At 39.2% G+C, this 17,469-nt stretch overlaps 1 protein-coding gene across 1 annotated transcript in view; it reads left to right on the plus strand.

Moving 5' to 3' along the window:
* Positions 1–17,469, plus strand: part of cdk14 (cyclin dependent kinase 14) — a 175,491-nt gene that overhangs the window by 35,334 nt on the left and 122,688 nt on the right. The window contains exon 3 of the mRNA XM_014986276.2: positions 15,015–15,260. Within this exon, the coding sequence (XP_014841762.1) occupies positions 15,015–15,260 (246 nt within the window). The remainder of the gene's footprint in view (positions 1–15,014; positions 15,261–17,469) is intronic.

The following is a 17,469-nucleotide window of genomic DNA, read 5'->3' on the forward strand; positions in this document are numbered from 1 at the left end:
GGATAATGAGGGAGAGAAACAGGGACAAGCCATCTGCGAGAGCCTTGGACTCATGTAGAGACTTTCTGCAGGGCCATATGCAGGTCCTAGGGAAGACAGCAGGCTGAGAAATAAGAGAAGGGGAAGAAAGAAAGCAGCAACTGTAATTGAAATGGACATCTGAGGGCAGTTATGGTACAAACTTAGTTCAGTTGTGAAGAGACTCTACCTTGTATGTGAACTGCAACAACTTGACACTAAGATCTAAGTTTACTTGGAAGTTGATTCTCTTGTGATCCTACAGAAGTTTTAACAGCCTTTTAATGGCCACAAACAAATTCAATTTCTTTCAGATTGGCAGAAAGACTGTCTTTAAAACTTTAAAGTTTTCAGTTTCTAATTTATATTGGATATACACAAAAGCCAGTTTATCAGGTATGCATTGTTAGTATCAGGTTTACTGCCAGAGAAGGTGTCAGAAGCATTCCTCAGAGATTTTGGTCCTTATAAAAAAACCTCATGCACTTCATGTTAAGGTGTCAGCTGAACATCAATAATGAGAATATCTTATTTCACTACATCCCAAAGGGTTTCTGCAGGACTTAGGGTCTGGTGGCTGTGGAGGCCATTCACTATTGTCATCTTTTAGAAAACGGTATGACATGATGTGATGCTGGGGTACACCAGTGCTTCTCAATTCCAGTCCTCAGGCCCCCCTGGTCTGCATGTTTTAGATGTGCCTCTGTTCCAGAACAGCTGATTCAAATGATTCATGACCATCAAGTACTGCAGAAGCCTGTTAATCACTCACAGATTCAATCCAGGTGTGTGGCAGAAGGGAAACACCTAAAACATGCAGGGCAGGGGGGTGTGAGGTCCGGAACTGAGAAACACTGGGGTACACTGTGCTCTGTAAAGGGATTGACATGATCAGCAGGAATATTTGAGTAGACCAGGGGTGCCCAAAGTGGGTCCTCGAGGGCTGGCATTCTGCATGTTTTAGGTCTCTCCCTGGTTTAACACACCTGGTTCAAATGATGGCTCATTAGAGGCCTAAAAAGAACATTGACATACTGAACAGGTTGTTACTACCACCAGGGAGAGAACTAAAACATGCAGGATGCCGGGCCACTAGGACCGACTTTGGGCACCCCTGGAGTAGACTGATGCAGTGGTGGGCATACTTCTACTAATATGCTAATAACGGAGCTAATTTTTGGTTTAGTGCTTTAGCATTTTTTCTAACTTTGAAAATGTTTATCTTACTTACATCTGCATCAACTACAGAAGTTTTTATTTTGTGACCTTTTAGTTAAATAAAGTTCAACATCTATGCCAAAGCTTTGGATTGATATATAGCACTTTTCCAATCATTTTTGACCACTCAAAGCACTTTACACTCACCCATTTATATGTGTGTATTCTATACAGATGTATTGTATGCATATGTGCATATATATATGCATGCCAATGTTTTTCAACCACTGTGCTGCGGCACACTAGTGTACCGTGAGTGATCGTCAGGTGTGCCGTGGAAATTATCCAATTTCACCTACCATATTTTCCGGACTATAAGCTGCTACTCTTTTCCTACACTTTGAACATGCGGCTTTTCTGTGGATTTTTCTTCAACCACCAGGGGGCTCTTTAGCAGGAAGTGAATCATTGGAAGTCAAAGTTGGAAATCAAAGAAGAACGCGCTAATTTTCATTTAGAACAAGCACATGCTAGAAGCAGGCACGACGGAGAAATGTTTTTAAACTCATATGATGCAGCTTCTAAGTTGAGGAGTATCGATCTGACAGCACAGGAGGGAAATAAAGCCGCTGCATGTAAACTCGGCGTGAACAAAACCGGATTTGGAGACGGAAAACTGCGTCCTTAATATATCCAGCAGTTATTAGGACGCAGCCCTCTGCTGGGTCCTTATGGGAAACCGAGATACCAGCGGCCTGTAGCCCGGTGAGGCTGATATATGTAAGTTTCCAGGGGGAGGGGGGGTCTTCAAAAAAATAAGGGTATGGTTTATAGTATGGTGCGCTCATAGTCTGGAAAATACGACAATTGGTCTTAAAAGATTTTTTGAAAACGAATTAATTATCTGCAAATAATGCCATCTTTGAGTGTCTTTGCTGTAGTAGTGACTAGCGGCGAAATCATGTAATTTTATTATCACTAGATGGCAGTAGGTACAGAGCATTTTACATTAAAACAAGAGAATTAGTGATGCATGAATGTTACTACATTCATGCATCACACACGACAGTGTTGTGGCACTATTCAGGTGTATTTTTGAAGTGGACTTGTTAAGTGCAATTTGAAATAAGAAATGTAAAATATGATAAACGTAAATTTTTGTTTATTTGATTCCTATTCAAGACACTTTGATAAGAATGACTATATATGTAATATAGGCGGCTACAGAGTACCTTTGTTTACATTTTTGGTTGGTGGTGTGCCTCGTGATTTTTTTAATTAAAACAATGTACCTTGGCTCAAAAAGGTTGAAAAATACTCTGATGTATGCATGTACACCAATGCACAGATCCATAGGCAGGAGGAAGCTGGAATCAAACCTACAACCTTCCGATTGCAAGATGACTACTCTACCCACACAGCCACAGTCAGCCCTAAGAATAAGAATAAGAATTCTTCAAGTAGTTACAGTGAGCAGTTTTTTCCTGTCGGATGACTGATTTCCACAAAGGTGTAGCAGTGAGACAGATGAGCTCCCATCTGACTCTAGAATAATGAGATCATTGAGTTTATGGTCTCAGTGACTACAAGAAGCCCAGGTTCACTGGCTGTAAAACAAGCTCAAATCATAATTCCTCCACTACCTTGCATATCTTTGTTTATGAGAATTTATTTGTGGACATGCTGTTTGGTTTTCTCAAACATCTACTTTGGTCTCTCCTTAGATAACTGTTCTAGGACTCTTGTGGTTCATTGGGTTGCAACTTTGTAAAACTAAGTTGTTCTGCCTTGTTCTCTAGATAGAAGAGGCTCTCTCTTTTAGCCAACGCAAACCATCCACACATGCTTTGCTCTTTTTCTAGATCTCAACATACTGAGTGACCTCATACAGTCTGACATGTAGACATGTATGAGATGCTCTCATTTGTTTGATCATTGGACTGTCTGACTATGGGATAATCCTGGGCTGGGATATTCAGTCTAGGGAAGAATGGCTTTCACTTTTTAATGCTTTTCCTTGTAAATCATTTTGTAGTGGTGAAATGATATATCCAAAGAAAACTCATGCATGGGGAGAGCATACAAACTATCCATGAAAACCACTCCAGAGTTGAAGGCCTAGAGTTTTAACCACATTAATTACTTGTCATGAAGCAACAATGTCAGCATGGTTCAGTCCAGCAACATAGGGTTCAAAATTTAATGTTATTATAAAGCAGTCAGATTCAGGAAAATAAAATAGGCAGTTTGTAAGAAGTTGTTGTCTGGAAGAAACCATTTTGCTGCTTTTCCCAATCCTGAACAAGCTTGGGACGACAAGAGGAAACCTACAGGACACCAAGGTTCAGGGTGTCCACATCAGCTGGAGGCTTAGATGACAGAAAAGACATCCAGACAAGCACAGAGGCAATGGAATTATTAATGAAATACGACTCCGCAGCTCTTTCTTACTGTTTCCAGTGTGTCAACCATTCATACAAGAAAAGCAGATTCTGTCACTTGGATCATAAAGCTCAAAACAGACCTTCATACTTGACAGCTTAGTGCAATTATCCAGTTGACCTCAAAGTAGCATAACTACTGGCACATGCATGTTGGAAATCTAAAAAAAAAAGAACTGTCTTTGTTTTTAGAGGCAGAAAGCATGTCTCTCAGGATGAAAACCTTCCTATGCTATTATCTGTTGGCAGCAATTATGTGCTTAAAGTAGCTCTAATAGTCTTAAAGGCAACATGTTTCCCAGTGTGAGACCTGCATCAAAAAATGCACCCTTGTAATTTTCTTGTGAACAGCCCACATTGATGCTGCAATGTGCAATGCCCGGTCACCAACCGTTCATAAAGAACCACCGACACTTCTAAGAAAAATATCCATGGTTGAAATCCAGTAATTTGTTCTGTCTCGGCCCCAACTGAGAAGTGCAAACCTACAAAACACTGCAGTGCTGCCACTGTTCTTTCTCTCTGTACATTGATAAGATTTCAGTGTTTAAATTTGAGTGTGGCCAGGTTTCAGGTCCCCATAAACCAGAACTCTGTTACTGATACTCAGTGTGTTTCTTAAAATGCTGTCAATAAAATCCACCCAAACCAACAAAAACTTTTCTTTTATCAAGAAAAGACAACCTGAATTTGTCTCAGTCTGGCAACCTGACCCCCCAGGCTGTGAAACTTGCAAGTAAACAACATGGCCACCAGCAGCAATGTTTGCAGAAGGTAAAATTTATTTCTTGTTCTGTTTATGGAGTTCTGGAGTCTTAGAACCAGACCTCTTCAAGCAATAGATGTTACTGTAACAGTGATGAAGTGTTCACATGGGATTTTTTTTCTTTTTCAAAACCAGGAATGTTTTTAACTGTTTGTGTCCCCACAAAAATGGCTTAAGAAATGGCTTACAAGACCCACAGTTTTTTTTTTAACCAGACAGGTTTCTTGTGTATTCATGTGAACAGCAAAGAGAGAGCGAGTAGGGTTTTAAGCCATTCTAGGTGTTTCTGTGTGGACAAAATCATTTCTGGAAACAGACTCGCGGGAGGTTGGTATTTTTGAAACTGACAACCTGTTTTTGGGAAAAAAAATCTCTTCTGTATGGAATTAGCCTAAATAATCTTCCTTTATTCTTACACTATTTGTCAGTTTTACCTTGTCTCCAAAAAAAGTTGTTCATATCTTTCCAGCTGTTGTTGTTATTCAATAGCAACAAGACAGAAAACCTGTTACATAAATCAGGTTTTCTGTATGCTGTAACATATGCTTATAGTTCATTGTGTTTTGGACTATTTTTAACAAACATTTTTGCAGTTTGAGATTGCAGTAGTCACACTAGTTCTAACACTCAATGTTTTCCTGGTTCTCTCATTTTGATCTAAATTCACACTAGAGTTCAAACTCTAGTATGAACACTCTGCAACCGTGAGATGAGCAGATGTAGCAACACATGCAGTCCATGTGTATCAGTTCTGAAGGTTCTGTACAGTCAAATCACATTATGACTCGCTCCATCGACAATCCCAGTCCTACTAGTTTCAACCATTGTTCGCATCTAACTCGCTGGTGCAAAATTGCCAGTCACACATTATTGACGTAAAATCATTCAGATTTAATTTGCTGTGAAAATCATCAGATTTGTATCCAATCTGATTTGTGCTGTTCAGACTATCCTAAAAAATCTGATATGGATCAAAAGTTACATTTGGCCCTCTGCAGTATTAGAAACATAGATCTGAACCACCAATTGCAGGGTTAATCCTGTACACAGCACACACACTTAACTCAAGTTAAGCTTTGACTTTTGCAGCTATAGACAATAAAACAATTAGACATGTCCAGACATATCATGTATGCACATATTAAAGTCAAAAACAGTTTGACTTAACTGCGATCCATGTAGTTGCAAAATAGAGCATCCTACATCAGGTTCACTGGGAAAACAGATAGCAACTTCCTCCACCTTACTGGATCTATTGTACACAATGCCATGACGACGGGAGAATAGTAGCGGGTACAGTGGCTTTAATCAGATGCAACTCCCCAGAGACAGAGTCATTGGTGTGATTCATATCAAGTGGCTACTGACTAAAGGTGTTTACATAAGAGGTACTTGTGATAATGAGTTCACCATGAACACCCAATTAGACCTGAAATCTATACACAGTTAAACGGCTTTTGTTAGACTAATCTCAGGTGGACTGTCGTTCAGATGGGAAATTCTATTTAAATGTGTCGCACACACTACAGTGTGATCATCTGAATACCTACACCAGGGCTCCATGCCCTACTGTGATTATTGTGCTTCAGCTACTAATTGGATTTGGTTTTGATTGTGCTCCAACAGAGCAACAGTCTTATTCAAATTATTGGAGGAAATTTTTATTTTTTCCAGTTACCAAGCAAAAAAGTGTTAAGATATTGTCTAATTTTTTGGAACCCAGCAGACAGGACAGGGAGAAACCTGTGGATAAGTTTAAAGCATGGTTAGGTTCTAGAACAATATCCTAGTGCTTTGTTCAGTCCATCATATGAACATGGAGAGCAGATGGACCAACTGCAGACCTACCAAGACACAGAGGTCCACCTAAACTGACAGACTGGGCAAGGACAGCATTAATCAGAGAAGCAGTCAGAAGGCTCATGGTGACTCTGGAGGAGCAGTGGAACTGCAGGTCATCTCAGACATTATTTTGTTTGAGACGACAAAATAATGTAATCTCAGATGATTTGTGAGGAGTTGTACTCTTCACAAATCTATAGTTTGTCAACAAATGGCTGGAAGAAAGTCATAAACTCTTATGCTTGCATTTTAGAACAAGCCTTAGAGGTGCTCTGTAGGACGATTGACATGTCTTCAGCAGCAGCACAAACAACTTCAGAGGACTGAGATTCACAGGAACAGCAAAACTGGCACGCTGGCATAGTGTCCTATGAATGTGTTTTTCTTCTGAGTTTCAAACAGACATGGTGTCAAGACAGGTTTTCATTTTGAGAACCAGTTGAAATCCTTCTCTGGTTTAATGATATTTAGAGACTGATCTGAATCTATGGGGCATCATTAATCTTAAAAGGTATAGGGGAACAAAATGCCAGCAGCACATCTGCATATCTAGACAGACAGTACTTTGATTTGACTGCTGCTGTCCTGCATTACGCTTCACCGCCTTATTTGTCAGTGTTTGAGGATGAACGAGGTTGATGCTGTTGTTGAGGAGACAAGTAAGGGACAGGGCAGGACGATGAGGTAAGGAGCCATACTGTGATCAATCATGACTATGTGCTCCCCTAAAGCCAGAACTTCCGGGAAGCCAGCCAAATCAGTCATTTATGTCGGAGCTTTTTGTTCTCCACCATCCTAATTAACGGCCTGATGTTAATTGGCTGCTGGAAAGCTCGTCACAAACACCTCGCCCTTCCAGGACGTTTGCTAGATGTCAGAAAACTTCATGAGTTTATGAATTTATGAAAAAGCAATGCAAACACAAAGAATGCTTCCTAAAATCTGCTGGGTTGGTTTGCACCCTTTCAGTTTCAGGATGCAAAAGGATTGCCTTTAGTTTCAAACTGCAAACACAGATTTGCAGTGGTGTTAGAATCCACCATTCCTTAAGGCAGAATAGGTCCTGGCTTCTCCTGGGTAGAGTTTCCCTGAGTGTGCTGCTGTCCTGCCACAGTCCCAGAACATCCATGTGATGTGTATTTGGTGACACAAGTGGACACAGACATTGGCACATGTATGGATGCTTGTTAATCTCTGTATTGACCCTGTAATGGGCTGGAATCCCAACTTTTGCCTGTTGACTGACAGAGATAGGCACCATAGAAATCTCAAGATGTTTTTTTGTCAGACTTGCACTTTTTATTGGTTTATTTTAATGATATGTTTATGTTCCTTTTAAAAAAAAAATTATTAATTTTACTTGATGGTTTAGCAATGAAGACAAAATTCACAAAATCTTGACACACAGAGAGAGATGCTTTACCCTGGGCTGAATTTATAACTGTCATAACAACAGTTTGACAAGCAGTTTGGTGGGAGACTGAAGCATTATATGTTTATAAGTGAGGCTGATAAAATGACATATTAATATAAACATGTTGTGATAAAAAAGTCCAAATTGCTCACCCCTATCTATAAGTTGCAGTGCACCTTGAACAAAACAACCACAACTGCTGACTTCTCTGCTTCAATTAAGCTTCCCACAATCCTTTGCTGCTTCACTATCACTGTCACATGACCAACCTTATTCTCTCTCCGCTCCAGATGCAAACACCAACAACATGAAAATGAATATCGGGTGTATATCAGCCCATTTTTATTCATGGGACCGTTACTGACATGTTCAACCTACTTTAATAGGTATGCACAATATATCAACACTAACTATTAATATCATCATATACCAATGTTAGTGTTGATATATTGTGCATACCTATTAAAGTAGGTTGATTCTTGGAATGCACAATTGGCCAGTGGTTGAACTGCCTGAGCTTCCTCTAAGTCCAAAAACATGACCATTTGATTTACTGGAAGTTTACTGGATTTACTCTAAGCTGCCCTCGGGCAGGGTGTGTGGGAATGACACAGTCTCTGTGTTGCCCTGTGATGAACTGTCCTAACTCTTATCCAATGGAGATGGGCACAATCCCCATGCAACCTTAAAAGGAAGAAAGATGGATGGAAGGTTGTTTTTAGGGTTTTAAGTGTTCTAAACAGAAAATGACTCTGACAAGGCTGCTGTACCAGAACTAGACTGAAGTCCAACACATGACTTTGAAGCCTTCAGAATGCCACTAGAACAACCAACAATGGCCACTTCTTGTCATGGTGTTTCTATAAGTGGATAGAAACACCATGTCAGTGTTAAAGGTTAGTAATTTACTGTGTTCAGTATAATTTTTCTTTCTCTTTTTTTTTTTTTTTTTTGCTTTTTGCCACTTGTCCCAATGCAGTTAGATCTTGTTAAAATTTAGACCAGCAAATTGTTACAATAGTGATTTTGTCTGGTTCATCAGTTAGAACATCTTCCAACCACATAAAATGACTTCGTTCCTCCTCTTTTTTATCTACAGGGTGTGCTAAAAATGATAAAAAGTCACTGCAGCAAAAATGCAAAAATATCCCTTGGATTAATTTACATCATTTTTTTTCTGCCAGGCACTTAATGAAAGTGCCTCAGAGAGGAAAGTCACATTGGGTTTGATGTCTGGCCAATGGAACGCAAGGATATGGGACACCAGGACTGAGTCCAAATTGGAAACACCAGTATTTTACAAGAAAACACTTCCTGAATATATTACAGCTCAGACTGGAGAGGCACTCTGACATTGATGCAGACATGTGTTGAGACAAGCCAAGAACATATGGATCATTTGCACATTTTGCCATTTGAACATCTTCTTCCATCCATACTCAGTCAGGACTATTCAGAGATTCGGGCTGCAGTTGAGAACTGAGCGGCGAGAAAAAAACATTCAGAAACGTTCTGTTGCAATAATTTCATCTACTTTTTATGTTCATCTGCAGACAGTTTCTTTATGTAGAGCTGATCAAAATAAGTAATTTCCGCCATGTTATCCATTTGTTTTATTCTTTTACATGGACTTACTCTGCTTTATGACATGTTAGGTTGAGGATCACATCACGAGTGCAGATCTTTATCCATCTGTAGACCTTTGCCTGTTCAGACAGTTGTAACGTCATCCACTGTCTCTGTGGTTGTATGGTTCATAGGCAGAATAAGTGGTCAAGCTGCTATTTCTCTGAGTAAGCCACAAATGAGAATCAGCTGACCCAGTGGAACTTGCAGCTCTAAACACTTGACTTTGCTGTTGCTCTTCTGATTTTTGTAATGCAGACTTGTTATTTGACAGCACGCATTGATACGGTGTGAAGGTGCTACAATGAAAGAGCAGCTGTGGGAGTCCAGACCTGAGCAATCTACGCTTAACAAATCAGAATATAAAATATACATGGTGGCTACCTGTGTGTCATCTGACCCCTCGCTTTGCACATTCAGATGGTTCGAGATAAACTAGATTTGTTGTTACTTACATTTCACCACACTGATATGCCAGTCTAACCTTCAATGAGTTCCTCATGTCACTATTTGACTGTTTCCTGCGGTTTTGTCATCTGTTACTCAGGTTTCTCTCAGAAGGCCCTGACAAAGGCAAATCCTGCCGTGTTTATCACGGTAACAGATGCAGCATATAAAGTCCCAAACATGCACTCATGCAGTGTTCTATCTGCCACTCAACAATGAAACAAAGGCCTGTGCTCAGCAGACTGTGTGAATGGAAGGAGGATGAGGTGTTTTTTTCCGCTCTCTCCTCTGGTGTATCGTCTCACTATCGTCTTGAGGCTGGAGTGATGAGACCAGGCAAGCAGATATCTCTGCTTTGTCTCAGTGTAATGGAAATGCATTCACGCTCACAACATGGCCGACTTAACATTGCTGATAGTCCTGAGTTAACACGGCACACAAGTAGGCTTTATGGCTGATTGGTCTTTTATGGCCTCCATGGTTCTTGTCATCATTCAAGCTAATGCCATCAGTAACTACTCCTCTGGAGATAGTTGAATTAGCCTGGGTCTGCCTGCCGTGTTACTGCCCACATTTTCCATTATTGCATGACAGCTATAAGATAAGATGAATTTAAATGATCCCTGTGGGGCCGTGGGGTCAGTGCAGCAGTACAAAATGAATTATAAATAGGAAAACAATACAGTTCCTTGCTGATTGTAAATGCATATGTTGTTAATGGTGGTGATGGCAGGGGATATTAGAGATTAAAGAGGTTGTACTTTATAGGTAATCAATGTGGGATAATTGCATCCTTGGTGGAGTTTAGTTTTCTTGTTGACGATGGAAACTGAGATTCCTCACTTTATCCACATGCTACCATATGGATAGTTTTAGTTCTGTAATCCTTTGGGGTGTGCAACAATATCAATTCAATGCAATGCAATTAATTTTCTTCCAATATAATATAGATTCTGAAAACTCTGAATCAATATTGCATTGGTCAGCGGCTTTGCGCCATGGTGAGCAATACTTTGGAGAAACGTTTGACTTTTCATAGTTGAGTGTACCACTTCCTACATTTCCTACACTTTTTGTCAGGGAACTCAATAGAAGTGAGTTTGATGAGCTAGTTGTTCAGCCAGCACCATTTCTTTGAACCAATGGCGGCGCAAAGAGTGGCTATGATGCAACTTCCTGCTCGCTATATCAGCTCTGTGTCACGTGAAATCCTTTGATGCGAAGTCATCTTCTTCTTGAGTTTACTGGCAAACCTTTGGTGTGCATTACCACCACCAGCTGGTGACGAGTGAGGGTCAGAATGGCAATATTTTCCAAATATGCCTAAAAATGATAATTCAAAAATTTTATGAATTATCTTAGTAAAGGAATAAGGAGTAAGTAAATGAGTTACTTCAATTTATAATTTTCAGTTACAGCACTGTGTTTTTTTTTTAACTTTGTACTTCACATTGAGTGCGTCTACATCATGCCTACTTCTTTATTTTCAGATGTTGCTGCTCAAAAATGTTAATACACTGTTAAAGTAATATACTAGGCAAGAAAAATAAAAAAGTAATGTATAAAAATATTAATAGATAATCCAAAGAATTATTTGTATACTACTCATTCATTATTGAATTGTTTAAATCAACATCAAATCAACATCAAATGAAATTATGAGCCAAAGAATCGAAATTGAATTGAATTGTGAGGTTTTTAATAATACCTGTAAATAAAAAAATAATAAAATAAACATTAATCTGAATTGGCCAAATTCAGAATCATCTGTTCACACCAGAAAGAAATGCCAAAGTCTGTATCGATCAATTACAGTTTCGTTGGTGCATCTCTGATGTTTAATTTTGACCCTGTGAATATTAAAGAAACCTGTTTTTTATCTTTCACATTATTATGTCCATTTCTCTATACCAGTATGGTTTGTTTGTTTTTGAAGAGAGCAAAACAATGATTCTAGATTAAAGGAGAAATAGTTTTTTGACCTTGATGGCTGACATTGCTTTTTAGGGCTGACTTGAGTCTGAAAAAGGCAGCCATGCATAACATCTCTGCGGGATTTGGATCTATCGCAGCTCTTCTGGATGTGACACGTCCCTGTGCTGAATCTGTCACCATAATGCTACTGTGTGTGCTAATATTATCATCCACTGTCACATGTAGGAAAGAGAAAGCAGGTTCATTTCTTCAAATGCTGACTTGCCAACAGATGTAGTGGGGTAAGGAAGAGCGATGTGAAGGGATACTTTAGAGGACACTTTTACACTTTCTAGGAAAGCCAACACACAAGGCTTTCCAAGCATGCTTACAGTGCAAACAGGGATCGGTAACATTAGCATGATCATGTTCTAGCTACTAGACCATTTCAACAAAAAACATCAAACACAATCACACTTTTGGCAATTTTGACAGGAACTGTAAATATTGCATGACTTTGTTTATAATGTACTAGCCTTTCACAATGACTGTTGCTGTAAAAGACAAACTTTCTATTGTTGGAGAGTAAAAGGAAAACTTTAAAAACATTAGCAATTTAAATGTTTATGTTTTATAGATGCACTTCTTCAATTAGGCCCAAGTCGCATTACTGTGTATCTGCCTTTTGTTTCAGTGACTTAGGAAGACATGATGTCATAGTAAACACTTCACCATCATCTAACTCTAATGTAACACTCTAGTATAGATGGATGTCTACACATTCTATTACACACACTGTGAATATCACACATGCACCACTATGATTCAACTATCAGAGCAGTGACTCAATAATATTACCTAAGCTCAGCCTGTGCTCTCTGGGCTGATAAGGATCCACTAAAGTTGACATACTGGGTCCTAGAGCATGAAAGGGAGACCTGGTCTCTTATTATTTGGCTAAAAGTACATGACCACTTGATGGCACTATTGAAATTCAGAATTTTTATTCCCATGTGATCAGTTCATTACTTTATCTTTTAAGAAAAATGTTATAAAATAAATCTAGATGGCAATGTCATCACAGAAGCATCACATCCATTATGAAAATAGCAGAAAACAATTTCCACACCCTTGTTCCCAATATGCAAACTATTCAGAATGAGTGCATAGGAAGTGAATAAAGAGTAGGTTGGACCGAAAAAATAATCAGAAAATTCCATTGTGCAAGAGGACAGTCACATCTTTTATTATTCAGTAGAATAGTAGTAATAAAGTTGAATAAAATAATGCCAATAAGTAAAGTTAAACCCCCACCTCCCGAAAGACTTTACAGTTTCTGTGTGGACGTTTGAAACAGAATCTGCCAGGCTGAAGCTGTCAATGGTTAATATTTAAATTGTGGTAAGACAGTCGACCCTTTCTTCTGGCTGTTTAAGTCTCCAACAGGAACAACGCTTGTTTCTGTTTAATCAGAATTTGTTTCAGGAACTGCAGTGATGTTGCTTTGTGTTGTGGAGCTTTTGTTCTGGTGATCCTCTGTTTTGAATTTCTTGGAATGAGTCTTCTTCTCACACTCTTATTAAGTATTGATGGCTCGTAGTGCAATAGGCCCTAAATGAAGACATTAGCTTTTGTTGGTTAACGTGCCGCTCCAGATGACAGCTGTTGTCACTAAGGTCATGCATGATGTGGACAAGAGCTGTGGTGACAGTGTCAGTCTGTTCTGTTCTCCTGGCATGTTTCTTTGTGTCTCTTGCCTCTGATTTGCACGCTCATTGGCTATAAATACTGATTATGTCTCATTTAAAAATATTCAACTGCAGATTAATTTTCATTGTTGGATAGTAATTTTGTGTCCAATAATTGTCTATGCATTTGAGTAAATAAACATTTAAAAAAATGCTAGTGTCATATGCTCTGGCCACACTAATACCAATTGTCCAATATATGTGCTGTATGAGACATTCTTAGGGAAATGGAGATCATTTGTTTTGAGATGTGTGTGTGTGTGCATGTGTGTGTATGTGTGGCCTTGCATTTAATATGTTGTACAGCCCATCTTTTCAACAAATAGCACATTGTGAGGACTCACTGCTCCTTATAGGGCCCAATACCCAGGCCCCATAAGACGAAGAGCTATTTTCATGTTAGGGTTAGGACTAAGGTGTGAATTTAATCCAGGTTTGGTTTGGAGTTAGGCATGTACTGTTAATGGTTAGGATTAGGATAAGGCTATAGAAATGAGTGAAAAATTAATGGAAGTCATTGCATCGTTGTTGTGAAGCTACACAGACTTTATGTATGTGTGTGTTGGAGGTTGAGGAACACTAACACAGAGGGATCAGACAGGCGTAATCCACAGAGTTTAATATGCTGCGCAATAGTTGCTTTGACTCTTCTGCAGTGTGATTATAGGAAATTTTCTGGCCATCACCTGGTCAGCTCCACTGACACCAGAAAAAAACACGGGCATTGTCTTAGACAAAACCACATATTCATGCCATCTTTTTTAATTACATTATAATAAAAATAATCAGGATTAAGACCTTAATGAGAAAAATGAGAACTACACATTCTCCTCCAATTACTATGCTGTCTTATGGACTTGTTTGGTGGCGCCTTCAACCAGTATGAGAAAACCTGCAACTATGACACACTAATAGTCAGCAATGAATGAACCTCATCATCAGTTTTTGCTGCATGTACATGTGGCCCTATTGTTGGTTTATGTAGATTTCAGGCATATTTAAGTGTGAGAACATTTATTTGAGAAACACTTCATTGTGTCCAACAGATTCTGGGTGATGTTAAAGAACAAACTAGTGAGCTGCAAGATGACTCCTGCTTGTGTGCTAGAGTAATTAGAAGTTCCTGCTGGGGAGCCCAGGCTTAAATATTTAATCTTAAGGGAGCCGTGGCAAACATGTCATGCCGCCTGAGTCCTTTATGTCCAATTTACAGAGTCCACCGTGCAACAGCCACTGGTAAGATGCTTTGTAATTAAAACAGATTGGGATTGTGCAGACGGTGAGTTCCTGATCATGATGGTCTTGTTGGAAGCTCTCTGCAGCATTAATGTGTGATGGTAATCCATGGGTTTGTAGATGTGTGTCAGTGATAAGGCGGAGACGTGTGAATGTTTGGGAACAGCGGCAGCCACGTATTCCGCAGAGCTGACGGCTGACTGAAGCTGTTTTGTTCAGATACAGGAGAGATGCAGATAAAAGGCTCCCATTCTAACAGAAAGGTAGCAGAAAGACAGACCCAGACTGACACAGGATGTGGAAGACAGACTTACAGTCAGGTTAATCGCTATTTAATATTGACATTGATTATGTTCATCCTTACCCTGCTTTTTGTCTTCTTCTCCACATCCCCATTTTGACAGATATGTGTCACAAAGATGTCCACACGCGGCTGCCAGGGAACAGACTCGGTCATCAAGCCCCTGGACACCATCCCTGAGGACAAGAAGGTGAGAGTTCAGCGCACGCAGAGCGGCTTCGACCCGTTTGAGAAGCCTGCCAGCCAGGTGAAGAGGGTCCACTCGGAAAACAATGCCTGCATTACCGCCAAGAGCTCGTCTACTGGGAAAGAGTCGCCCAAACTGCGCAGGCACTCCAGCCCAAGTTCTGTAAGTGTACTTCTGCTTTGGTGTTATTAATGACCAGCTATTGTTATGGGTTATTTGTTGTTAGAAATGCTGTATTACCACTAAGTGAATGACCATAAAACAAAAAGTATGCTTTACTTATTTAAAGAGAAATATGTGAAACAGTATGTTTCACATATTTATGCTGTTGTTTCTCAGATGTGTTGAAACGCTGATGGGTCTTAAACCATTTCCAAAGAAATACCTTGAAATTTCACAGGTAGTATTCAGTTCAAAAATACTTAACTTATCCCAAAGGGAAATTAAATGTCATTCCTCTTACTTTCCTATTATCTTCAAAGAGTTGTTGAGGATGGTGATGCTGTGGGCAGGAAGAAACTGTGGTACTGAGTAGTATAGTTACACATCTGAAGAAGACTCTGACAAAGGGCTGCTGTTAAGTTGCTCAGTATCTGGGCAGCAGAGGCAATATTCCACAGTATCATTTCCTGGATGACACCATCAATCATTGGCAAGGTCTGCTAATCCAGTCCTTTGCTGTTGACGCTCCTCTGTAAGGGCATTTTCACCCCTGATAGTAAAGTAGACTTGGTTCTAGTTGGAACCAAAACATTTGTTCCATTTCCAGCTGCTGTGGTTCTCTTTCACACTGCAATGTGTCAAATGAACCAAACCTTTTGAAAAATCTGTTTACCCCCTCGCCTGTCTGAAGAAGATACTTAAATATAAATATAAATGGAATTACATCAGATTTTAGCGGTTGTAGGATTTCACTCATCTGATGCTTGACTTGCATGTTTGTTTTGGTTGTATTTACCCGGAATACCCTGCGCTGTAGTCAGCTTCCTGATTTTGGAGTGATCTCCGATCCACTTGGCGTTCACATATGTAATTAGAGTTTACTTCAACTGAACCCAGACTTAGGATTGTTGGTGGACCACAGTTTGCTTTTTTTTTTCCACATCAGAATTTGATTGAGCATTAACACTTCCCCAAACCAACTGAACTTTCTGAGCAAACAAACCAAAGTTTGACTAAAGTGGAATAAAGAGGGCTGGTGTGAATGCACCATAAGTATGCTGCTCTGTTTTTTGAAACGACAAACAACCCACGTTTTGTTTTTCCTAATTGTCCTGTCATAAACTTTCACATTTACCACACTAACTGAGACCTGTAGAGTCTGATATTGTTCTACTTTTGTACTTGAGTTCATGTTTAAATAGCTCTACAACTCAATAAATACCCGATCATTTTTATTGTTCTGAAAAATGAACCACTCGAGTCCAGGTTGCACTTAGTTTTGTATCTATTTTGAATGTGGACCTCAATAGAAGAGGACTGAATGGCCATATAACAAAAGACTGGTCCTGTCTTACCTGCATTGAAACATATTTTTAGCCTTGGTGAATAACTTATTTTGCCCCCCATTTGTTTTACAAAGTGAGCACTCTGCACCATGCTTCCTTAAATAAAATGAAACACCAAACTGATCTTCTTTCAATTCAACCCCTGCAAATAAAAACTCGTAATGTAGCAGAGTGACTCTACACTGTAAAAAAAAAACAAACGGCCTCAATTTACGGTAAAAAACTGGCAGCCGTGGTTGCCAGAATTTTACCGTCTTTATACGGTAAAATTCTGGCAACCAAAACTGCCAGTTTTTTACTGTATTTTGAAATTGCAGTATTTTACCGTATTTTAAAAATACAGTAAAATACTGGCAACCAAAACTGCTAGTTTTTTTTTTTTTACCGTATTTTTAAAATGCAGTATTTTACCGTTTTCTAAGAACAAGGTAAAATTCTGGCAACCAAAACTGCCAGTTTTGGTTGCCAGAACCCAAAAATTTTTATGGTAAATTACCGGTCGCTGTTCTTACCAAAATTTTACCATAAAAATGACAGTACAACACACAAGGAAGTGTAACTTTTCAGCATTTCTATACAGAAAGTTATAAAGAATATTTATTCAAATTAAACAAAAAATACAGATTACGAGTAATCCACTTAAAGAAACAATTTCTATTTAAAAATTCAGTAAAAAAAAAAAAAGATTCTATTTTCTGTCCAGTTTCCTCACGGTATTACTGAGATCTGGAAAACAAAACAAACAAAAAAACAGCATGTGTCCACATAAGAGATAAGCTATTGTAGAAGAAAAACCAGTGATAAAAAGATTCTTGTTCTGGGTTGAGAGTAACAAGTCACTGAGTTCAGACTTTGCTCAGGAT

The sequence above is a fragment of the Poecilia mexicana genome, unplaced genomic scaffold (genome assembly GCF_051168715.1).
Source record: "Poecilia mexicana isolate PSO_F unplaced genomic scaffold, ASM5116871v1 scaffold_6, whole genome shotgun sequence".
Taxonomy (NCBI): Eukaryota; Metazoa; Chordata; class Actinopteri; order Cyprinodontiformes; family Poeciliidae; genus Poecilia; species Poecilia mexicana.